This window comes from Stegodyphus dumicola, chromosome 1, assembly GCF_044657685.1.
Source record: "Stegodyphus dumicola isolate Sdum_Otavi_A_Nest chromosome 1, ASM4465768v1".
In the NCBI taxonomy this organism is placed as follows: Eukaryota; Metazoa; Arthropoda; class Arachnida; order Araneae; family Eresidae; genus Stegodyphus; species Stegodyphus dumicola.
Genome location: NC_140768.1, coordinates 151710140 through 151737216, shown reverse-complemented (window position 1 = coordinate 151737216; position 27077 = coordinate 151710140). Strand labels below are relative to the sequence as shown.

The 27077-nt window shown below is 31.8% G+C and overlaps 1 protein-coding gene across 2 annotated transcripts in view; it reads right to left on the bottom strand.

Annotated features, from left to right (window-relative positions):
- The window catches only part of NO66 (Bifunctional lysine-specific demethylase and histidyl-hydroxylase NO66), a 180124-nt gene that overhangs the window by 146404 nt on the left and 6643 nt on the right, over positions 1-27077 (bottom strand). The window contains exon 2 of one of the 2 annotated variants that reach the window (XM_085822128.1): positions 20157-20295. The exons of the other annotated variant lie outside the window; for it this stretch is intronic. Coding sequence (XP_085678254.1) covers positions 20157-20295 — 139 coding nt within the window. The remainder of the gene's footprint in view (positions 1-20156; positions 20296-27077) is intronic. 2 annotated transcript variants of the gene reach the window in all.

Genomic DNA, 27077 nt, shown 5'->3' with positions numbered 1-27077 from the left:
GGCAAGAGACAGACTTATCAAGGGAAAGTTGCCTCCAAACCTAACTCTTCAATCATTCAATTCGTGTTTCGTCATTCATGCAGGCAAGGGTAAAAGTCAAAACCAAAAGTAAAGAGTGAAGAATGTCCAAAAAGAAATACCAATAAAGTGGTACCTTTAGAAATTAACAATTAAAAATTCTAAATTAAAAGTTCTAAAAGGAAAATATCAAAAACGTTTTTTGAGAAATAACCAATTTAAAGTCTAGTACAGTCAAAAGTTGTTAATCCGGACTCGTCGGGACTTCGGCGATTCCGGATTATCGATTTTTTCGGATTATAGATCATCAGTTTAAATATCGTAACATGGCATGCAGAAATTCTAAAATTAAAAATATGAAACCTTTATTTATGAAATAAAGAACAATTATAATCTAAAGGATACCAAAATTTACGAAAAAAAAGCTTAATATTTATTTGTTTACTTTATTAAACATTTCTTTGAATGTAAGTTGTTTTAAGTTGCTTCGTTTTAGGTGATAATATTTTCTCTTTAATTATATAAACAGACACAATTTCTTGTTCAGTTACAAAGTTCCGCTGTTCAAGTCCCGTTAATTGTTGTGCCGAGAATACCGACTAACTTGTCAATCGAAATTTTTTCGTTTTCACTAACCTCTCTGTCACATTCTTCATGTCTTTATCCATTTTTTGCAGAAATTCCACTTTTTGTTTGATGACATCGAAACATACTTTCATTTTGTACGATCCTTTGGGAGCTCCAGAATCGAAAATTCTATTTGACATAATCGAAAGTTCAAGTTTACTTTTATAAAATTGCTCTTACAGTCTGCAAAAAATAATAAGCCGGATCCAATTCGAAGATTAAGGAACAATGCAATCATCAACATTAACTGAAATAGATAATTAGATAATTTTAGATTATACTGTCCGTTATACATAAAACGCGCACGCGAAAACGTATTCGGCGCTTGCACACCCGCATATGCGCAGTGGTAAAAGGTCTTACTCGCACGCGTAAACGCCTATGTGCATGTGTCAATGCGGCGCATGCGCAGAAAGTTTTTAGCTTTGAGGTCTGGATTATTATTATTATTATACACAATCAAGCATGTAACAAAAACAAAATTCTTCAATGTACACCAACCTGATATTATTCAGTACCATATTTAGAGCTAAATGTGTATAAAGTTAGTATTTTAGCCTGTACTCAAAGGGATATGTTCAATTTTAAAGACTATGTTTTCTGTTACATTTAATTACATTATAGATTCATAGTACTTTTATCATTTTGCTAATTAGTTATCAAAAGTATACATTACAGAGGTATGAGTTACAATTATACAAATACTTATATATTACTGTGGCCTAGTTTTTGATGATTTTTATGGAAATTGAAAAATGAAAACTTAAAACTGCCAAAAAAAATTATTACACATAGATACACTGGCATCAAAAAGTTACGCACATAATACAAACTAGCAATTTCTGGAAGCTTAGTTCAATTTCAGTTGTAGAAAATCACTGCAGATGCAAATATCATACACAAAAACATTACAAATATCAAACAGTCACAATTGGTTGCCCAAATATATGCTAATTAAGAAGTTTTTGAAGATCTCTGGGTTTGACCAGGTTCACTTAAATGTAATCTGAAGTGTTTATGATTTCACAAAAATATTTTTTTTTATGATAGTCATATTCCTATGGAGGAAATAAAACAAACTGCTGATGGTTAGGATAACTGAAGCATGACAGACAATCAAAGATATAGATTTTCAAACATCTTGAATGTGAAAACAACTCCAAACAAATCAAATAGTTGTCCAGAGACTTGTGCATTGACCAAGGGTTACTATGGCTTCTAATGATTGGTATGTTTCTATAATAGCAAAGCAGAATCAAGAAAGCATCCTATTTACAGGAACACCAAGGCAGATGATACAAAAAACACTAAATTTGGTTGAGTACAGATTTTGATATCAAAGTTTACAGTGCATTTACAGGTAACAATTAAGGGTAAACAATGACAGTGTGATCAGTTGTGACTTTAAACTCGAGTCATATTTTAAATAAAAATTTCTGCGCCCAACTTGGACTTATTTTAATGTAGTCATATACCTAGAAAACATTATATATATAAACTTTTACTATATAAAAAAATATTTGAGGAAAGTTGTAAGATGTAAAAATTTAAATTATTAAGTTATGTTATTAATTTTTATTTAATTATAAGTTTACTGTAAGCCCTTGTATTTTAGCAATAGTTCATAACTAGCAAATAATGGTAAATATGCAAAAAATTTGTAACCCTACTGTTAATTTTTTTTCCTCTTTTTTTAACAGAAGTTTTAATAAATAAAAATAAACAAATAATAAAAAAAAGGAAACAGAGAAAATGTAATTAACATATTAAGATAAGCTATTTTAATAATACAAGTGAGATATATTTAACCAACAAAATTCAGTTCTTTGCCATTAACCTCACATGAAAAGATTCAATGCACTTTAATACATTTGATGATCCTTCTCTTGAAATATGAACCTTTATAAAAATCAAAGCTTCAGACCAAATTTCGCCACTACTACACTTTCGTACTTTAGTTAACAGACAGGTGTTCAGTGTACATTTATACACATTTCAAATTACTGAATGTACTGAAGTCTATTTTCTCAGTTAATTACACAAAGAAATCCATAATTATTACACCTTTAAAGTTACTTGCTGATACACTGTGTGTATATATATATACATACATATAACATATATATATATAATGTTTCAAAAGAATAAATTGAATTTAAATAAATTTAATTTAAATGCAAATTTAATTAATTCTTTGCACCATTGCTGCAAGGAATGAAATTTAAATTTAAACAAATTTAAATTTTAACAAACAAGTATATATGTAAAAAAGCATATTTAAACTTAAAATAATTGAAAAATGTGCAAACATATACAAGATTTAGTTTTCGACCTAATCTACAATATCATTTAAAATCAGATAGCATAAGTAAATCAAGAGCAAAACCAAACCATGATAATAAATTCACCAATTTAGCAAATTAAAATTAATCTAATTTTTTTTTAAAAAAATGCAAAAGTAAATGACTGTTGAGCAGGCAGGGCAGGAGACAGACTTATCAAGGGAAAGTTGCCTCCAAACCTAACTCTTCAATCATTCAATTCGTGTTTCGTCATTCATGCAGGCAAGGGTAAAAGTCAAAACCAAAAGTAAAGAGTGAAGAATGTATAAAAAGAAATACCAATAAAGTGGTACCTTTAGAAATTAGCAATAAAAATTTCTAAAAGGAAAAATATCGATAAAGTTTTTTGAGAAATAAGCAATCTAAAGTCTAGTACAGTCAAAAGTCGTTAATCCGGACTCGTCGGGACTTCAGTGATTCCGGATTATCTATTTTTCCGGATTATAGATCATCAGTTTAAATTTCGTAAGATGGCATGCAGAAATTCTAAAATTAAAAATATGAAACCTTAATTTATGAAATAAAGAACAATTATAATCTAAAGGGTACCAAAATTAACGAAAAAAAAGCTTAATATTTATTTGTTTACTTTATTAAACATTTCTTTGAATGTAAGTTGTTTTAAGTTGCTTCGTTTTAGGTGATAATACTTTCTCTTTAATTATATAAACAGACACAATTTCTTGTTCAGTTACAAAGTTCCGCTGTTCAAGTCCCGTTAATTGTTGTGCTGAGAATACCGACTAACTTGTCAATCGAAATTTTTTCGTTTTCACTAACCTCTCTGTCACATTCTTGATGTCTTTATCCATTTTTTTGCAGAAATTCCACTTTTTGTTTGATGACATCGAAACATACTTTCATTTTGTACGATCCTTTGGGAGCTCCAGAATCGAAAATTCTATTTGACATAATCGAAAGTTCAAGCTTACTTTTATAAAATTGCTCTTACAGTCTGCAAAAAATAATAAACCGGATCCAATTCGAAGATTAAGGAACAATGCAATCATCAACATTAACTGAAATAGATAATTAGATAATTTTAGACTATACCGTCCATTATACATAAAAACGTGCACGCGTAAGCGCATGTGTCAACGCGGCGCATGCGCAGAAAGTTTTTAGCTTTGAGGTTTGGATTACAGATCATTCCGGATTATGGGTGTCCGAATTAACGACTTTTGACTGTATTAAAGTAAACATTTAAAAAATAATTCAATTATTAAAAAATTAATTTTTCAGAAAAATTAATTTAGAAACCAATGCCTGTTAGAAACCCTTGTCTACAGAAACCTCCCCGACACGAATATGCATATTAATAAAAAGAAACTAAAAAGGAACTAGACATAATTTATATAAACCAATAAGAAACAAAAAGAACTAATTCATAATTTATAAAAAAACAAATATATACTTAAAAATATTTCATATCTAGAAAATACTTATATACTACACAAAAAAATTTTAAAAATACTTGAAGGAAGTAAATAGTAAGTTTTAATTCTAACTTACCTACTATATTAGCGTTGGGGTCTGCAAAAGTATTTCCAAAGTGAAGTAAGTGTGTTCTGCAAATTATATAGATGGCGCTATGTAAGTAGAGTGCCAAGCTGCTATCTTTGTTTTATAAAAAATTTTTTGTAAACTTTAATATTAAAATATTTAAATAATATAAATCTAGAAAAAATTAAATATCCTAAAAGTATGTAATTCAAGTTTTAATTTTCTAAAATGCATTGTTTTCTCAATTTTTCTGAAAAATTAATTTTTTAATAATTTAATTATTTTTTAATTAATGTGAAGTCTAGTATTAAAGTTTAATTTAATACTAGACTTTACATTGCCTATTTCTCAAAAAACTTCATTGATATTTTCCTTTTACCTAATTTCTAAAGGTACCACTTTATTGGTACTTCTTTTTGGACATTCTTCACTCTTTACTTTTGGTTTTGACTTTTACCCTTGCCTGCATGAATGACGAAACACGAATTGAATGATTGAAGAGTTAGGTTTGGAGGCAACTTCCCTTGATAAGTCTGTCTCCTGCCTGCTCAACAGTCATTCACATATGCATTTAAAAAAAAAAAAAAAAATTAGATTAATTTTAATTTGCTAAATTGGTGGATTTATTTTCATGGTTTGGTTTTGCACTTGATTTGCTTATGCTTCTGAATTTAAATGATATTGTAGATTAGTTCGAAAATTAAATCTTTTATATAATTGCACATTTTTTAATTATTTTAACTTTAAATTTGCTTTTTTACGTATATACGTTTGTTAAAATTTAAATTTGATTAAAATTATATACATATATACAGTCAAAAGTCGTTAATTTGGACATGCATAATCCGGAATGATCTATAATTCGGACCTCAAAGCTTCAAACTTTCTGCGCATACGGCGCGTTGACGCATGCGCATAAAACCTGCGAATATGCTTGTGCGCGTGCACGAAATACGTTTACGAGTGCATGTTTAATGTATAACGGACGGTATAAGCTAAGCTAAAATTATCTAATTCAGTTAATGTTGCAGATTGCGTTGTTCCTTAATCTTCGAATTGGATCCGGCTTATTATTTTTTACAGACTGTTAGAGCAATTTTATAAAAGTAAGTTTAAACTTTCGATTATGTCAAATAGAATTTCTGATATATATTTATTAATATGTAAAGGATCTACAAAGCGAAAGTATGTTTCGAAGTTCATTAAACAAAAAGTGGAATTGCTACAAAAAATGGATAAAGGCATATCCTTTGTTTATCTAAACTTTGTTTATCTTTAACGCCGCGGCGCCCAATGAATTGGAAGTTGATCTGTCAGCACTAACCTTATCTTCAGGACAGATGTTTTTATTTTATTTGGCTTATAATTCCTTACTAAATGTAGTATTTCTTCTCGATGTACTCCGTCTTTGATATGATTTAAATCAAATTCCTCGTCATTATAATTCACTTCCGATGGCGAAGAAAGTGACAGAGGTTATTGAAAATGAAAAAATTTCGATTGACAAATTAGTCGGTAGACTCAGCAATTATAGGACTTGAACAGCGGAACTTTGTAACTGAACAAGAAATTATGTCTGTTTATAGAATTAAAGAGAATGTATTATCACATAAAAAACGAAGCAACTTAAACAACTTACATTTAAAGAAATGTTTAATAAAGTAAACTAATAAATATTAAGCTTTTTTTTTTTTTGTAAATTTTGATACCCTTTAGATCATAATTGTTCTTTATTTCATAAATTACAGTATCATATTTTTAATTTTATAATTTCTGCATGCCATCTTATGAGATTTAAACTGATGATCTATAATCCGGAAAAATCGATAATCCGGAATCGCCGAAGTCCCGACGAGTCCATATTAACGACTTTTGACTGTATACATATATCCCTAATACATTTTTAACAATTTACATTCAAGTTACTTTAAAACAATTTTCGGAATTAAACTTACTACCTGTGGGTTCACTCTTTTTAGATACTTCTACTAATATTAATATTAGGAGATAATATAATCAATATTTCTTTAGTAAATATATATATATTTGTAATAATAAAATTCCATAGTCAAGAATACGCTTAAAATTCTAACTGTATGTTCTTTTCATTTTTAATGGCGAAGTTCTCTTATTTGAAAGTACGTGGAATTAAATCCCCAGCCCCATAGTCAAGTTGTTTTTCCCGCCTTTTCTACATGTATAGTTAAAGAATGTTCCGGAAATATTTAAAGCGAACTGGAATGGCTGACGTCATTTCTTGGAACCTCCGCCTTTCCAGAGGCTTTAAAAGGACTTGCAAAGGAATATCGGGGACTTTTCTTTAATGTCACGATGAAGTAAACTAAATACAAAAAGTTATTAGTAATTCTTTTTTATTTACTCTGAAGATCAGATTTTTGTAATTGCTATTTCCCCTAAAAATATTATAAATGGATCCTGTTTTTTAAACTTATCGTCTGATAATTTAAGCTACTACTACATCTATGATTCTTCACCAAACTATTTATTCCAGATAAAAGCTGGTACATCACATATATATACGTAGCGTATTCGGAAACTAAGTACCGTTTCATTCTATCGCCGTCGCAGCGCTGTGGTAGACGTCCTACGCATGCGCACTAGTCTTTCTTGTTCACTGACTTTCCATTGTCGCCATTTTGATAGCTCTATGTTGTGTTTTCAGTTTGCTGTGCACATTCAAAATGTTTAAGACAATTAGTTCTCCCGCTGGCTGCGAGATTCGTGCCGTGATTAAATTTTTGAACGCGAGGAATGTTAAACCGGCCGAAATTTATCGTCAAGTGACAGAAGTTTACGGTGAATACGCGATAAGTGACGGAATGCCGAGAAAGTGGGTAAGAATGTGTAATGCAGGTCGAACAAATGTCCACGCCGAGGCTCGGAGTGGTCAGCGTTCTGTTGTCACCAATGATTTGGTAAGGAAAGTTGATGAAGCAATTCATGAGAACAGACGCTTCACAATGACAACTCTTTCAATTCCCCGTAAAAAATTTTATGGGTTTCTACGGGGCATTTTTAGCAGGGGTTTCTTGCCAAAAATGTTTGGCGAGAAATTTGGCGACTTGAGGGCGCATATTAGAGTAGTTCCAAAAAGCTTAATATTTATTTGTTTACTTTATTAAACATTTCTTTCAATGTAAGTTGTTTAAGTTGCTTCGTTTTATGTGATAATACTTTCTCTTTAATTCTATAAACAGACATAATTTCTTGTTCAGTTACAAAATCCCGCTGTTCAAGTCCTATAATTGCTGTGTCGAGAATACCGACTAATTTGTCAATCGAAATTTTTTCGTTTTCAATAACCTCTGTGTCACTTTCTTCACTATCGGAAGCGAATTATAATGACGAGGACTTTGATTTAAATCATATCAAAGACAGAGTACAACGAGATGAAATACTACATTTAATAAGGAATTAATAAGCCAAATAAAATAAAAACATCTGCCCTGAAGATAAGGATAGTGCTGACAGATCAACTTCCAATTCATTGCATGTATGTATGTGTCTATATGCGTACACATATAGAGATGTATGTACATAAAATATACATATACACTCATTTCTGAATCCAGTTCCGATTACAGAAGAGTACCAAAAATCTTATTTCAGGATTACAAGAATTGAGGAAGTATTGATAACTGACATGCAGTTTCTTTCCCTGTCCCTGAAAAATACTTATTTGTGCTTCATTTAATTTCTCAGAATACAAATATGTTTGACAAAATGTGCTTATTTCCTTCTTTAAATAATTTTCTTATAAAGGGCACATCTCTATAAGCCAATGGTTTGTCCCTCCCTGTAGTGCCAAGAAGTTATGAACTGCACTGTCTCTATAAGAACGTGTCATGAACACAAGAACATTTTGCATTTATTGCCAAGATCTTCATACGTAGCGTATTCGGAAATTAAGTACCGTTTCATTCTAGCGCCGTCGCAGCGCTGTGGTAGGCGTCCCGCGCATGCGCACTAGTCTTTCTTGTTCACTGACTTTCCATTGTCGCCATTTTGATAGCTCTATGTTGTGTTTTCAGTTTGCTGTGCACATTCAAAATGTTTAAGACAATTAGTTCTCCCGCTGACTGCGAGATTCGTGCCGTGATTAAATTTTTGAACGCGAGGAATGTTAAACCGGCCGAAATTTATCGTCAAGTGACAGAAGTTTACGGTGAATACGCGATAAGTGACAGAATGGTGAGAAAGTGGGTAAGAATGTTTAATGCAGGTCGAACAAATGTCCACGCCGAGGCTCGGAGTGGTCAGCCTTCTGTTGTCACCGATGATTTGGTAAGGAAAGTTGATGAAGCAATTCATGAGAACAGACGCTTCACAATGACAACTCTTTCAGAGGCATTTCCACAAATTTCATGTACTGTTTTGTTCGAAATTGGGTCTGACCGCTTGAATTATCGCAAACTGTGTTCCCGATGGGTTCCAAAAATGCTCACAGATGTTCACAAAACAAAGCGACTTGGTAGTGCCCTGACATTTCTCACGCGATAAAGTGATGAGGGAAAAACTTTTTAAACCAAATTGTGACAGGTGATGAAACTTGGATGTGTCATTTCACACCAGAATCGAAACAACAATCGATGGAGTGAAGACACACTCATTCTCCGAAAAAACAAAAGTTCAAAGTGACAATGTCATCACAAAAAATCATGTGTACTATCTTCTGGGATAGGAAAGGCATTTTGCTTACTGAATTTCTTCCCAGAGGTGAAACCATTAATGCGGCACAATATTGTGAGACTTTAACAAAACTAAGGCGTGCCATTCAAAACAAACGAAGAGGAATGCTCAGTAAAGGAATTGTGTTGCTCCATGACAATGCTCGGCCCCATACTGCTGGTGTCACTCAATCGTTAATTTGACAGTTTCATTGAGAGCAGATCGATCACCCGCCGTACAGCCCGGACTTGGCGCCGTCCGACTATCACTTGTTCTTGCACATGAAGCGCGAGCTTGGTGGCAAGCGCTTTGGATCTGATGATGACACGAAAAATGCTGTGGAGTCGTGGTTATCAAAACTGGCAGGAAGTTTCTTTGACGATAGTATACAAAAACTGGTCACCCGCTATGACAAGTGTTTGATCATTGGTGGAAACTATGTTGAAAATAGTTTAAGACATGTATTTTCATGTAAAAATAAAATTGGATTCAAAAAAATTGTTTCATTTTTTTTTTTTCCATTTTTTTTTTCATTTTTTTTTTTTTTTTCAAAACGGTACTTAGTTTCCGAATACGCTTCGTATATATTCAAAATACAGTAATTACAAAGCCTATGACTTGTGCTAAATGCAGATGGTATATAGAAGGCTTTCTCATTATAAATTATGTATATACAGTGGTGGCCAAAATTGTGGACACTTTGGGAAATTTTTATGTTTTTGAACTTTGTATGTTTATAGAAAATGTTACGTTTCACAAAACGCAAACTTGTATATATCATTTTAAAGAGAATTTATTACTGAATTCAATACAAAACACAAAATTCAATTATTTGCAATGCAAAAAAAGTTAAATAATAGTTATCAATATACATTAGATAGTGATGATTGCAGCGAGTTATCAGTACTTAGTAGGGTACACTTTATTTTTTATTACAGCTTCACATCGACGTTTCATTGAGCTGACAAGAGTTTTAAGCTCTTCTTTCTTTATTACATGATGCCAGGAAACAATTATAGCCTCAATTAGTTCCCTTTTATTTGATGGGCGCCTCATTCAGACAAGTCTTTTCAAACGGTGCCACAAATTTTCGATAGGATTGTTTCCTGGCCATGACAACAATTTAATGCTCTTTGTACGAAACTACTCTTTCGATATTTTGGTCGTGTGGCAAGGAGCAGAATCCTGTTGAAAAATAAACGAACCATTGTTGGGAAAGAGATCTCTGATGGAAGGTAGAAGTTTTGGTTCTAGAATAGTGTCAATGTATTTTCTGGCATTCAGTGTCCTATTGATGACATGAAGACGCCCAATACCATTGCTGACATGCATGACCAAATCATAACACTAACTGGGTTCTTCACAGTTGCTTGAATGCAGTCAGGATGTAACTCTTCTCCTATTCTACGTCTTACATATTTTTGCCCATCACTACCGAATAACGATATCTTAGTTTCATCACTCCATATAACTTTTGACCACTGATCATCTGTCCAATTAATGTGTTCCTTTGCCCATTGTAGTCTTTGTTTTCGTTGCGGAAAATTAAGGCTTTTTTCGTGGAATTCTGCCTCTCAGTGCAACATCTGTTAATCTTCTCCTGATTGTTCTTGAAATTGACAGAAACACCAGCATCATTCAAATCACTTCTGATGGCCGCTGATGACATTTTTCTATCTTGGAGACATAGTCTTTTTATTCTTCTGTCATCAATAGATGTGGTGCATCTTTTTCGGCCTTTTCCTTCTTTGTTTTTTTATTAAATTTGTCTCCTGATATCGTAAACAAAACTTTCGGACTCCAGATGTAGTCACTGTACCACCCACTTGTCTTGCAATTTCAGCATAGGAAAGACCACTTTCTCGTAACACAATAATATTGCATCTCTTTCTAGGTGTCCAAACTACTCTTTTATTTGATGTCATTGCTTCTTGACTAAATATTAAAATTTTTTACAAAAATTCCTACTTGTAATTGCAGTGTATAAGAAACAGGTCCTCCTTCTACAGAACAAAGCAAAATAATGAATTGTTTCAAATGTAAACATGATGTCAGCTTCATTAACATTTGATTGGTTCACTAACATTTGATTGGTTCTCAGAACAAGAAGAGTGATTGGCCAGGAAAGCTAGACATTACAAACCACTACATAACTGTGTTTTTTATTTATATTAAAGTACATATAACATTTTTTGTATTGGAAATAATTGAATTTTGTATTTTGTATTGAATTCAGTAAATTGTGGTATTTGTATTTTGTATTGAATTCAGCATACAAAGTTCAAAAACATAGAAATTTCCAAATGTGTCCACAATTTTGGCCACCACTGTATATGTAATAATAAAATTTTATTAATTAATTAGTCAAAAATGCATTTAAATATCAAATTATATGTCAAAATGCAAAAATGCATTAATTAGTCAAAAATGCATTTAAAATTCTAACTGTATGTTTTTTTCATTTTTAATGGCGACGGTCTCTTATTTGAAAGTACGTGGAATTAAATCCACATCCCCGTAGTCAAGTTGTTTTTCCGGCCTTTTCTACACGTACAGTTATAGAATGTTCTGGAGATATTTAAAGAGTACTGGAAACGATGACTAGGCTGACGTCATTTCTTGGAAGCTCCGCCTTTCCAGAGGCTATAAAAGGACACGCAAAGGAATATCAGGGTCTTTTCTTTAATGTAACGATGCAGTAAACTTCATACAAAAAGCTATTAGTAGTTCTTTTTATTTACTCCTATTATTGGGTTTACTGATTTTTGTAACTGCTATTTCTCCTGAATAATAATAAATGGATTCTGTTTTTTAAACTTATCGTCTGATAATTTGAGCTTCGACTACGTCTATGATTCTTCACCAATTTATTTACTCCGGTCAAAAGCTGTTACATCACAAGGAGTCAACAGGATAGGTGTACCCAAAGAGGAAAGTAATTCCAATAGAAGTGAAAGAACTTTTTAAGTGCAAGTTGTGTCTGTTTTTTACAATTGAAGAATTGTGAATTGTGATACAGCTTTGTCTTCGCATTTTGAGTGCGTCTCATAGTTTAGAACCACATGATTTGGATATCGTCTGCTGGAAAGAAGCTGAAGAATTTCAATCATTTATGCTGTGTTTTTTTTTAACAGCACACAAACGAGCAGGATTAAATAGTGTACTCAACAGCCAAGTAAGAACAGATTTTAAGAAATTATTTTTTCTCAGTGTGTGAACTAAGATGCTACGACAATAGTTTGGTTTAAATATATTACGTTAAAGTAACTACGAGTTTATTTAAATTTCAAGTTTTATTCTAATTAATAGTATTCTAATTAAGATTTGATATTATCCTGAAATGTGTAGTGATAATCATAAAATTTGAGAATACAACATTTTTATTTAAGTCTATTACTCTATGAAGTGTTGATAATACTCTGAAGAGTTTTTGGTTTAAAAAAATAAAAAATATATATATTTTAACTATTGTAAAAATATTTTGAGAAAAGTGCATATTTTTGTTCTCAAGAAAATTTGAAGTTTCAGTTACAATGTCGACAAATCAGGAACCCGTTAATCTTGACGATTCACTGAACGTGAATCAAGATACAATAGATTTAAATATTATTCCATTTGAAGATTCTAAGGACAGTGACATAATTTCTTGGTTAGGTTATTTTAACAAAGTCTGCCAAAATAAGGACGAAAATTGGAAACTTCAAAATATTTCTCGTTACATAAAGGGACAAGCCCTCTGGCTCTATATTAAAAATTGCCATGAGCTTAAAAACTTACTCAGAATTTGAAGAAATATTAAAAGAAAACTTTATTGATCCCACCTTAACTACTTTTGGCGACTTCGCTAATTTAAAACATAGCGGCAGAGAAGACATCACAAATTACTTTCGAAAGAAAATGGAAGTGGGTAAGCGGCTTAATTTGGATAAATCAATGATTTTAGAAGGTTTGACAGATGGTTTGCCAATGAACTTAAAGTCTTTGATGATTGTTCAAAGTCCCGCTGATCCGATAACTTGGCTAGAACAAGCCCACAAACTTCGACAAATTCATGAATTTAAAGATGAAAATTCACAAAATTATAACAGAGATATGAATAGTCAACAATTCAAACAAGCTAATTTCCGGAATAATAATCGTCAGATTGTTGATAATTAACCCAACGCATCTAATTATAAACCTCGTAGTTTTCAACAAATTGGAAATAAATGTAACAGCAATATCAACAACGGAAAGAAAGTTGTAAGTCACCATACTAATAGTAATTTTGACAGTATAGCCAAATCACCTTGTAGAATACGTACCAAAAAAGGGATACCAAATTGTTATCACTGGGCTCAAATCTGCCCATTCCAAAACGAGAACAACAAAACTGAACATTGAATTGAACAATTAACATTGAACCACAACGAATTAACTTGACTTCTGATTTGCCTGTCACCTTAAGACCTTATCAAACTTCCCCTAAGGAAGAAGAAGAAATTAGATGACAAATTGATCAATTATTAAAAAATGGAATTACTAAAGAAAGTAGTAGTCCTTATGCATTCCCAGTAATTTTACTATTAAAACACAATGAGGGCAAAAAAAAACAGAATGTGTATTGATTATTGTAAAGCTGAATGCTTTAGCAAAGACTGATGCTCATCCCCTGCCCCGGATAGACTTTTTATTAGACAAATTAAGTAATACAAATGTTTTTTTTACAACAGATCTAAGATCAGGGTTTTGGCACATTCCTATTCACTCTGATGACACTGAAAAATTGGCTTTTATTACAAATTTTGGACTGTATGAATGGCTAAGACTCCCTTTTGGCTTCAAAAATGCACCGGCTATCTTTAACAGAGTTATTAAACGGATCCTCACTAAAAATAAAATCCAAATTGCTTGTAGTTATTTTGATGACATAATTGTTTACTCTTCTTCTAAAGAACAACATCTAAAGCATTTGAGTGAATTATTTGAAATATTTATTCAAGAAGGTATTAAATAGAACCAGAGTAAATGTGTCTCTGCCAAAGATAAAATCAATTTTCTAGGTTATGAAATTAGAAAGGGTAAAGTTACCCAAGATAACCATAACATTGAAAGTATTAAAAATTTGAAATATCCAAGTAATGTAAAAGAACTACAAAGAGTGTTAGGCAGTGTAAATGTTTATCATAGATTCATACCTAATTATGCTAAATTAAGATCTCCTCTAAATAAATTATTGAAAAAGATGTACCATGGCATTGGGAAGATGAATGTCAAACTGCTTTTGACGAACTGAAAAATATTCTTATTTCAAAACCAGTCTTACAATTGTATGATCCAAATAAAGCTTGTCATGTTTTTGTTGATGCATCACAGATTGCTGTGGGAGCTGTTTTGAAGCAACCAGATGAAAGTAATGCATTACACCCAGTTTCCTACCATTCTAGAGCTTTAAAAGATTACGAAAAAAATTATGCAATTCAGAACTTGAATGTTTAGCTATTGTTGATGCATTAGATAAATTTTATTACTATCTTCATGGTCGAAAATTTACAATCCATACTGATCATGCAGCCCTTGTTTGGCTTAAAAATGTTAAGAATTTAAGAGGCAGATTATTCCGTTGGTCACTCTGACTCATTATGTTTGATTACGATATCAAAAAGGCTCTACAAACGTTGAAGCTGATATACTTTCTAGACAACCTGTTTCTCATCAGCTCACACATTCTGCATATTTACTTAATCATGATAAAATTATACAACAGCAAAAAAGTGACAATGTGTGTGATAAAAAATATTAGAACTAAATGATTTGATGGTAATTAAGAAGAAAAAATCTGATGGGTACACCACATGACTTCCTTGTACGGAATATTAAATTATACGCATTTTTTCTTGCATTTCATTTAAACTTATTGGATTGAATTAAATCTACTTCACTGACAGTGCATAAACCACAATAGAATAAATGCATTCTTTAAAATTCACTCTAGTATTTGTTTACCATAGCGACACTCTGGTGCTAGATTCACTTAACAGTATTATATTTCGTTCATATTATAATTCATAATGCACAAAATTTATATATAAACAACATAATTCAATCATTTTTAAAGCAAAAAATGCACAAATTACATACAGTGTCTCAAAAAAGTGATGGGACACTTGTGCTTTACAAAAGGAAACTGCAATAAAAAAAATTTAAAAAACATGTAAAATTTTTTGTGGGTGTGTTTCATACTTAAATTTAGTAACAATTATTACATAACATACATTTTCTCAAAATATTAATTTAATAAAAATACAATTGTTTAGAATGGAGCAGAAAATGGCTCACTTAAGTGATGGGACACTTAATTTTCCATCAAATATTTATCCAAAAATTTTACTTTTTAAAAGGTTTTAATATTTTGTTGGATTTCCTTTTACTTTTAAAACATGATTTAATCTTCTTGGGATGGATTCGACTAATTTTTTTTGTGATTTCTGGAGTGATTTTACCCCATTCTTCTTGAAGCTACGATTTTAATTGTTGTTTTGAAGAAATGGTCTGTTTGTGAATTCTTGATTCCAATTCTTGCCAAATACTCTCTATGGGATTTAATTGTGGAGATTGTGGGGGTGTTTTTATTATTTCAGGACAGTTATACAGCAGCCAGAGTCTAACGTTCAAATCACTGTGCTTGGGGTCATTGTCCTGGTAGAATTTAAAATCGTTATGAAGGTTCAATTTTCGTGCTGAAGATTTCAAATTTTGATTTAAAATGTCAATATACTTGTACTGATCCATTATACTGTCAATAAAAACAAGATTACCAACTCCAGCGGACGACATACACCCCCATACCATAACTCCTCCTCCACCATGTTTTACTGTTGGCACCAAGTTCTGTACCCTTAACGGTTTCGTTCCTTTTCCTTTAACCAATGCTCTTTCTTAATTACTTCAGTTTCCTTATCGAAGTTGTGGAGGTAATTGCATTAAGTTGCAAAGGTACTCCAGAAGTCAAATGCCTTGGGCCTTGGGCCAAGTTCTGTTTGCGAAATTCTTCCCTGGGTTTTCTCCACACCAAGATTCTACCGTCAGAACCAAATATATTAAATTTACTCTCATCAGCAAATATAACTTCATTCCAGTAATCAGAATTCTTATTTATGTTGGATTTTGCGAAAGCCAGGCTGAGTTTTCTATTCTTTTCACTTACGAAGAATGTTTTCCTGGCTGCTCTACCGTGATATCCAGTAGATCGAATTACTCTTCTAATAGTCTCAGAATTAACAATTACTCCATATAATGCTTGTAAATCAGCAGCAACTTTAGGAGCACTCATTCTTGGATTTTTTTTCAATATTTCGAACGATAATTCGCTTTGTTCCATTGGATAGCTTTGATCGTCGGCCAGGTCTTCTTTTATCCTGAATCATATGATTCTTTTTATATCGTTTAATGATATTGAAAACTGTTGAATCACTTAAGTTAACTGTTTCAGTAGTTTCTCTAATAGATTTTCCACGTTCAATATGCAAATATTAACTAATTTTCAAATTCCAGGCAAAGTTTCTTTTCATTTAGCATTCATGGCTGCACAGAGCTAAAAAACACAAAAATTCCAAAACAAACTGGAGAGAAATACTGCAGATGATTTTATAAATTATTGGCAATTGCTTTTGAGTAAAAATAAATACCCCAAAAGATATTTTTATTGCTTACTTCAGACGATTTTTGTTGCATAGTACGTAGTGTCCCATCACTTAAGTGAGCCATTTTCTGCTCCGTTCTAAACAATTGTATTTTTATTAAATTAACATTTTAATATTTTGAAAAAATGTATGTTAATTATGTATTGTTACTAAATTTAAGTATGAAACACACCCACAAAAAATTTTACATTTTTTAAAATTTATTTTATTGCAGTTTCCTTTTGTAAAGCACAAGTGTCCCATCACTTTTTTGAGACACTGTATAAGAGTAAAGAAACTGAGATCACTGAGCCGGGTAACAGAGTAGATATATTTATAAATATATTTATATACGTTTGGTGCGGCCGATTGAAACCAAAATACGAGGTGCACATCTACATGTTATAGTAGCCCTATATACAAAATTTCAAAGCTCTGAGGCTACTCGTTTTTGAGTTATGCGAGGTACGTACGTACGTAGACGCCACAAAAAATTCTCTTCAGAATTCATTTTAAAGCAGTTTTATAATTTTTTTGGAGGAAAAGTGTCTTTTATTCTGTCCTTACGTACAGATATCACACAAATCGTTAAATTGCATTCGATAGCGGTCAAAATGGATATTTTCATTGAAATATGCTGCCTGAAGCTTTTCGCGATTACAATACTTCCTTTTTACTTTGTACAAGGAAGTAAAAAGGTTATAAAATTGTGGTACCAAAATCCTTAAGATTAAATTATTAACTGAAACTCATGAAAAATTCGAACACCCAGGTATTCACGCTATGTTAAATTTAATCACCCCACAATATTATTGGCCCTACATTAGTAAAGATATTGGAAATTTCGTGAAATATTGCCGTGTTTGTCAAATTAATAAAAAGAAAAAAAACCAAATAATTTGGACTTATGCAAGAAGTAGCCCCAACTGATAAACCTTTTGAATGTCTTTCTATTGATACAGTCGGTGGTTTTAATTATTATAATTATACAAAAAAATATTTACATCTTGTGATCCATCATGCCACAAGATATGTCTGGGCTTTTCCATCTAAAAGTGCAACTACAGAAACTTATGTTAATATTTTGAAACAAATTTTCCATATTCAGGTCCTCGAAAAAATCCTTAGTGACCGCAATGCCGCATTCACCTGCAATAGATTCAAAAAATTTCTTAGAAATTATAATGTAAAACAACTTCTAACTATTGCCCATCACTTCCAGACAAATGGTAAAGTAGAGCATGTGAACCAAACCCTAGTAACCCGTTTAAGATGTAAAGTAAATTCTACATCATCGAAAATTCCGTGAACAAGAATTTTGGATCAAGTTATTAGTGAATATAATAATTTCCCTCATTCGGGAACTAAATTCACCCCTGCACATCTTTTACCGCGAAATGTTTACCTTCACACCTTCCTTTTGGTAAACGCTCAACTGGGGTTGCTACTAAAGGTAATTAGAGCACCTCTAATTATTTAATATCTAATTTTCTGTGTTGTAAATTTTTGGTGTGTTGTTTTGTATCTTTGTATTTATTTTGTATTTATGTGTTAATTTTTTGGCAACGACATTAATGGTAATTATAAAATACTATTGAAGTTGAAAGTTGTGCTGAATGACAATGCAGTATATGACATAATTGTCATTGTCGATAGTAAAAGGTAAAATACGAGTAAAATTATTGTATAAAATGATTATTATCAAAATAAGTGTTTTATATGAACAAGTAGTCAAAATGAAATACTATAAACAGACTAAAAGTCAAAAGGAAATGTTAAGAAATTATTATTAAGTATTGCAATTGTCAATGATATGAAGAAAATAATAGAGGAATACCTCACCTCAAATAAAAAATTTTAATATTAAAGCCACGGCGAACTGGAAATGAAAGATTTGTAAAATACGAACTGCTCTAATGTTTTGCAGCAATCTGTAAAGACCTGAATCCAGAATTGAAACTGTTCTTGAGAAATAGTTTCCCAATACTGCATGCATAATGTTATTTTTTTTTTTATTTTCTATAAATGTCAATATATTAAGGTATATTATTTACAATTTTATATATTGATATTACTATTGACTGTGTTATAGTGAGAGTATCTATTTAATATTAATATCATCATAACTCAAATTCTGGATGCAAGTTCATCAAACAAATTAAGCAATTATTTAAAATAATTTTCTAGCTGTTGTCGCACTTTTTCACTATCTGGAATGTCTTGTGATCGAGGCGCCCGGCTTCAAGCCTTTTCAGATAGGGGGAATATTTTGTAATAATAAAATTCCATAGTCAAAAATACACTTAAAATTTGAAGTGTATGTTCTTTTCATTTTTAATGGCGAAGTTCTCTTATTTGAAAGTACGTGGAATTAAATCCACCACCCCGTAGTCAAGTTGTTTTTCCCGCCTTTTCTACACGTATAGTTATAGAATGTTCTGGAGATATTTAAAGCAAACTGGAATGGCTGACTAGGCTGACGTCATTTCTTGGAAGCTCCGCCTTTCTAGAGGCTATAAAAGGACTTGCAAAGGAATATCGGGGTCTTTTCTTTAATGTAACGATGCAGTAAACTTCATACAAAAAGCTATTAGTAGTTCTTTTTTACTTACCCCGGAGATCTGATTTTTGTTACTGCTATTTCTCCTGAATAATAATAAATGGATTCTGTTTTTTAAACTTATCAACTGATAATTTGAGCTTCAAATACGTCTATGATTCTTCATCAATCTATTTATTCCGGACAAAAGCTGGTACATCACATATATATATGCAAGATAAAAAATATGAAAGCAAATTTCTAATCTTAATTGGCTATAACCTCTTATTTTTTTATTTAATTTAGTGACTTCCTCTCTTTATCTTAAAAATAGTATTATAAGTCTAAACTGCGTCATTCAAATTAATCATGCGATCCTACGAAACACTTAATGCAGACACCTCTTTGACCAATCACCAAGTTGTAAACCACAACTTTTTAAACTTGAACTGAAACTTTTTGACTCCTTCACTTCTTCCTCTGAATTGCTGTGACACTTTCGCTTACCCTTCCCTGCTGGTAAGACATTCCTGCAAACATCTTTGTGCTGCAATGCTTTCTGGTCTAAGATGACGTCTTGCTTTATAACCTATGTATATAAAAATTATTTTAACAGCTGATGATCAAAACATATATTGCCTATAAAGAAATGATTCTGATTTGCCTAAAATTACAGATGGTGATTCGCCAAACTTAGTTTTGTTAACGTCTCTTTCCTGCCTTTTCCACTCAGCCATCATGACTACGCAGGAAAATATGACATATATATATACATACCCATTTCATCCTGTTCTTCATCAATTTCTTCCTGATCAGACAATTTTTCACCATAACGTCGTCTTTTCGTATGACTGACTGCTTCAACTAGCTCAGGTTCTTCATTATCTACTTCTTCTCTCAGCTTCTTTTTCTTGGACTGTAAGTTTTTGTAACACAAGAATAATATAATTTTTAAACAGGAAATCAATAATCAAATGACAAATGTACTAAATTTATCTAAGAAGTGTAATAATTAGTCAGTTCATAAAATTGATATGAAGAATTCAAATCATAACTGTAATCAGTATAAAAGGAAATATGATTACTTCATAAAAGGCATAAATCTTATCACAGTTTTATTAGCTTCTAGTGTATACATCTAACACAATTACGTACGCTAAGAATTCAATGTTCAGTTACGTAAAAAATTTTGATAAAAATATATTTCAGGTTACTCTTTGGCAAAAACAGATGATTTTTTGCCGTCATTCCTGTTTATATCCAACACCCTCTCCAGTAAAATAGCATCCAAAACATAATTAAAATAAAAAATATATAACATCAACAAACTACACTTTAAATCAAACATCCCACATTCCTTCTACAGTGTTGATATGAGCTCCAGTTTCCAAATCCTTAATCTCACTGCGTAATTTACAAAGAAGTGAACGAAGCCATTTAAATATAAATTTACACATCGGTCAATCAATGTTTCCTTTCCCATTCATTCTAAAGCACCACCAGCAATCATTTTATGGTGTAAAGCACAAAATACACAATGTACTTCCTAACCAACATCCAATGCAAAAATAAACGTTTACAAGTATTTTTCCAACAATCAACATCACCGCAATCACACATTAAAACCAATTATGTCATAATAGGCTTTCCATAACATTCAGCAAAAAATACTCAGATTACCATCACTGAAACAAAAACTTTGCGATAATACAAGGGGGTACCCTAAAATATAGACTAACCAAAATTTTTTATACAGTACAAAGTCTGTAATCCGGATTCGTCGAGACTTCGGCGATTCCAGGTTAAGGGTCTTTCCAGATTATAGATCTTTAATTTAAATCTGGTAAGATGGCATGCAGAAATTATACAATTAAAAATATGAAACCATAATTTATGAAATAAAGAGCAATTATGATCTAAAGCAGGGATGGGCAAACTACGGCCCGCCGGAAGGTTCTATCCGGCCCACGGAGAGAATTTAAATTTTTCCGTCTGAGGCAAATTAAAAGAGATATGTATTATATATCCATCTTCTTTTCTGTTTTGTTTAAATATTATTTATTTCTTCCTTTTTTCAAAGGACTGATGATCTTTTTACTCTCTCTATTTTTGTTCTACAAAATATAAAATGACAGAAATAGCAAGCACAGGCAGCTTTTAATCCGTAAAGTGTGAGCAGCGGAAGTTCTTTGTCACTTATAGCTATAGATTGACGTCAACAAGCGTTATCTCTTTCTCGGGGAGCAGACATATAGGAATCCAATTATAGGTGAATTAGACCTCTTAGAAAGAACTTAATCTTAACTTAGTAAATCTTAATATGTTTGCTGGGCAGCTAGCGAGTCTCGTTTGAGGTTAAATTCAATACCCTCAGTAATTGAAGAGAAGCTTAAGAATTATGAAGATGGCTTGAAAAAACTGCATTTTGAGTTTGAACGAAGATGTCAAGATTTCAATGCCATTCAAACAGAATTGGATTTTTTACCATGCCCTTCAACGTAAACTGGGAAGCAGTGAGGTCAGATTTGCAGTTTGAATCGAGTTGCAATCTGACAATCATCTCAAGCAGCTGTTTCTAAATATGCCAAAGTTAGAGTTTTACAAATCATTATCAAAAGTAAGTTTCCCGAATTTAATATCTCACGCCCAGAAAATCAGTGCCATATTTGCTTCATCTTAGATATGTGAACAAGTGTTTTCAACCATAAACCTTAGAAAGAAGTATTTCAGAAGTAGATTGACATATGCGCATTTAGCTTCGTTCCTTAGAATCAGTACATCATGCCTCGAACCTCAATATAAGAAACTTTTAAAAATGAAATCACAGTTTCAGTTACCTCATTAACATAATTAAATTGTAATACTTGTATATTGTTCTTAAAATTTTAGGAAAACATCTTGGCCCGCGACCGAAAATGTTTGCCCATCCCTGATCTAAAGGGTATCAAAATTTACAAAAAAAAAAAAGGCTTCATATTTATTTGTTTACATTATTAAAAATTTCTTTTAACATAAGTTGTTTAAGTTGCTTCATTTTTTGTGCTAAACGCGCATGCATAAACATTAAACACGCATGTGTAAAGCCTACAAAAAAAGTTTGTGGCTTTGAGGTCCGGATTATAGATCATTCCAGATAATGGACGTCCGGATTACAGGCTTTGTACTGTATTATTTTTATATTATTATATTTTAAGTATAATTTTTAAATTAAGTTAAAATTCTTATTATACCAAGTTCTTAAATTATTTGTTGATCACAATTCTTAACATAATATATTCTAAATAAAAATTTAGATATCAAGCTATTAGCCAATTATTTGCAAATAAATTCATTTGCTGCAATAAATGATACCTGCAATACATGAAACTGTTAACATAAAACAGTATTTATCTGTAATAGTGAACTTACTTGATTACACTACCCATTGCTAATTTAAATCACTTATGTACCAAACAGATTTGAGTTTATTAAACAAATAAGTTAAACAGAAGGCAATTTGGAGCATTGGAAATTGTGTGTGTATTTAATTATGGCAAAGCACACTAGGGCTATCTGCCTAAGGGGGAGGAATGCCTTCGGTGAGGACTTTCTAAGGGAAACTGACTCGTATACACGTTACACATGGGGAAAACCACGAAAACACCCATGCAGCCAGCCTGTTCGCGGGATTCGAACCTCGGACCGAACTATCAGTGTTCAGTGATTTTACCGCTCGGCCGCTGGTGGGCACATTGGAAATTGTAATATCAACTTAAACTTACCTAATAAGATAAGATAATGACTAACTACTAATATAATTAAAAATCTATCCTAAAATCAAATTATGCAACTCAAAAATATATTAAATCGTTTTCCATAAAAACATGTTTATAATTAGGTATCTAATGAAATTTTAAGCTTTGACAGAGAACTGATTTATCTCTGTTTGGCTTCTCATAGTTCACCGGCAGTCTTTCAGTTAATGCAGGCTCCTCATCATCAGGAGAAAAGAACTTCTGCAAAGAAGGGAGCTGCATTTATATCAAAAGCAAAAGAGTTCAACCAACAAGAGGTAGTGTACGTCTACAGAAATAGTAATGAAATGTAAAAAATAAATAAATTACTTAAAACACTAGGAGGAATTGAATGGAGTTCAAGCCATTAAGTAAACAAGATAAATTTTTATGAATGTGAATGGCTTCAAGGAAATCCAATTCACCAAATGAAGAAGTTTTTCAGATAATTTCTGAAGAAGTCAAAACTGTGATTAAATGTCCAACTATTATTAGCTATCAAAGATTTCTTGATTTCTTCTTTTCAGACATAAGATTCTGACATACATTTTACTTTTCCAGTTGTACAGTCAAAAGTCGTTAATTCAGACACCCATAATCCGGGCCTCAAAGCTAAAAACTCTCTGCGCATGCGCCGCGTTGACACATGCGCATAGGCATTTACGTGTGCGCGTAAGACCTTTACAACTGCGCATATGCGTGTGCGCAAGCGCAAAATATGTTTTCGCGTGCGCATTTTATGTATAACGGACGGTATAAGCTAAAATTATCTAATTATCTATTTCAGTTAATGTTGATCATTGCGTTGTTCCTTAATCTTCGAATTGGATCCAGCTTATTACTTTTTGCAGACTGTAAGAGCAATTTTATAAAAGTAAACTTGAACTTTGGATTATGTCAAATAGAATTTCCGATGCTGGAGCTCCCAAAGGATCTACAAAATGAAATTATGTTTCGATGTCCATCAAACAAAAAGTGGAATTGCTGCAAAAAATGGATAAAGACATGAAAAAGGTGACAGAGAGGTTAAAGAAAACGAAAAAATTTTGATTGACAAGTTAGTCTGTATTCTCGGCACAGCAATTACGGGACTTGAACAGCGAAACTTTGTAACTGAACAAGAAATTATGTCTGTTTATAGAATTAAAGAGAAAGTATTATCACATAAAATGAAGCAACTTGAAGAACTTACATTGAAAGAAATGTTTAATAAAGTAAACAAATAAATATTAAGCTTTTTTTTTTTTTTGTAAATTTTGATACCCTTTATATCATAATTGTTCTTTATTTCATAAATTATGGTTTCATATTTTTAATTTTAGAATTTCTGCATGCCATCTTACGAGATTTAAACTGATGATCTATAATCCGGAATCGTCGAAGTCCCAACGAGTCCGGATTAATGACTTTTGACTGTATTCTCAAATTCATAAACTTGCTGATAATACAATACACAATATACAGGGTATATCATTACAATATACAAGGTACATCAGAAAAATGTATACATACATTGAACTGTCATAGAAAATTTATTTTCCAATCTACAAGGTTAAATTTCTGGGAAAAGTAAGGCTATAGTACAGTATCGAATGTAAGTATACTTTCTGATTAAACTGAACATTTTAAATGGTGTTTAAAGTAATTGCTCAAAATGGTGGCCTTCAGCATTGATACCTTTTTTAGTACAAGTTAAGGCTGATTCCGTACTTCTCACCTAAGTTCCCAATGGGAATTCTGTTCACACAACTTGAATCTTACTCCAAAGCGTGTCAAGGTTACGTGGTTTACAACAGTACACCTCATCTTTTACTATGCCCCATAAAGAAATTAAGCAGTATAAGGCCTTGAGAGCATGCAGAAAACTCAATTGGTTCCCTGCATCCTATCCATTGGCTTGGTACATTTTGATCCAGGTATGCTCACACATCCAATGATAATGAGAAGAAGTGTCATCTTGTTGGTAATGAAACTCGTTCCGTACATTGCAGAACAGCAGGGAAAATGGAATTAGCAAGCACTGTTAGGCACTTTTCTCCAATTACAATACCTTCAAAATAGAAAGGCCCAATGAGTACCTTAGGAGACAAACCACGCCCTACAGTTACAACAGGAAAATTCATGACTTTTCAACAGTAATGTGGGGGATCATTTTCAACTCAATACACACAATTATGCCTGTTGACAGCTCCTTTAAGTTTAAATTGTGCTGAATCTGATTAAATAATGCTACCCATAAATACTGGTTCACATGTAAACATCTTCTGAACCCATTCACAAAGTTGTACCTGACCACCGCTCGAGACCTTGTGCCACTCGATTTTTTTATGGGGCACAATAATTTACTTTAAACATCATTTGTAACATTCAGTTTGACCAGAAAGAACATTTATTTTTCAAACTGGACTATATCCTTACTTTTCCTAGAAACTTAACCTTGTAAGTTTGAAAATAAATTTTCTATCACAGTTCAAAGTGTGCATACATTTTTCTGATGCAACCTATACATATAAAGTCAAAATTGTAGAAACTACCTTAAATAGACAAAGAAATAGAAAAATCTGTGCAGAAGCTGAAAAATTCAAATAATTTCAAAGTGAAGTAAAAGGTCAGAATGCAAATTAAATATAAATTTAGTTAAAAAAAATATATATAAAGGCCAACCTATCTTCATGAACTTGGAAATGAAAATTGAATTAAGCTTATTTAAGGGCATGTTTTTTAAAAACATAAGTCAATCAAGGAAATTCTTAAACACTGCCATAAAAGAGACTGGAAAAAAATACAAAGTGCTATAAAAATACATGAAAATTTAATCTCCTTTGTTTACAGGAAACTCGTCAAGGGAAAAGTGTTATGAAGCCCTTGAACTCAGTTGATTAATGAATTCCGAATACATGTTTCATTCCTCTGAACTTTATGAGACTTCGCAATTTACTAAGCATATTTTAGAATGAAATTTCAAACGAGTTTCAAATGCCTTCAGATCTATCCCCTACATGCATTTGTACTCAAAAAATAAATAAATAAATAAATAAATAAATAAATAAACAAAGTAGTTATAAAAGTATAGTAGCATAAACTACTTCAAAACTGCAATATTTTAGTGATTCTATAGATGACAAAACAAAATAATAAAAAAAGGACCAGTATTAATTAATCAAAAAACTTCTAAAACTAGCAAGTAAACAAATAAAATGACAAAATTGTCAACTGTTGAATTACAAAGCACACAAATAGGGTAGGCCCAATGACTTGATGCATGGTGTTCTTTTTTGCAAAAACTATGTGAAACTGTAAAACAAATTAAACATTAAATATTGGAACTAACAAATTGATGAATAAGAAAACTTACTGTTGCCACCAAGACTTCATAGTTGAAGAAAAATCAAAAATTAAAAGGCAGAAAAAAATCAATTAGAATCAATGCCTGCAAAAGAATTGCCAAAAAATAAAGAGAATCCCATCTAGTGGGTATACTAGAACGTGAGAAAAGTTGCTCCAAAAACCGGAAGTGCAACAAGGGTCGAGAAATAGAAACGAATGAAAAACAATAAAAAAAGCCAGTGCTAAGCGTCAAATTATTGGTGGAAATTTGGAAGTGTGAAAACTTTGCAGAAAGACCAGAAGTTATTTGAGACAATGGTGTCTTTTTTCAGGGTCATGTTTTAAAATAACCAAAGATGGCTATACCACTTTACACTTAATCTGAAGTGAAAATTCTGGCCAAAAGTTAAGGAAAACAAAAGTAGAGTTAAAAAAGGCAAAAAGTCTTCATATAATCGAGCTACAAAATGCCTGAGAAATCGAAATTGGCCTTTTTTTTTTTTTTTTTTTAATCAAAGGAAAGTATGCCAGGATTTAATTAAATGTACATTACATTTATTAAAGCCTAGCCTATTCAGAGAAATGCTAAAGACTCTTA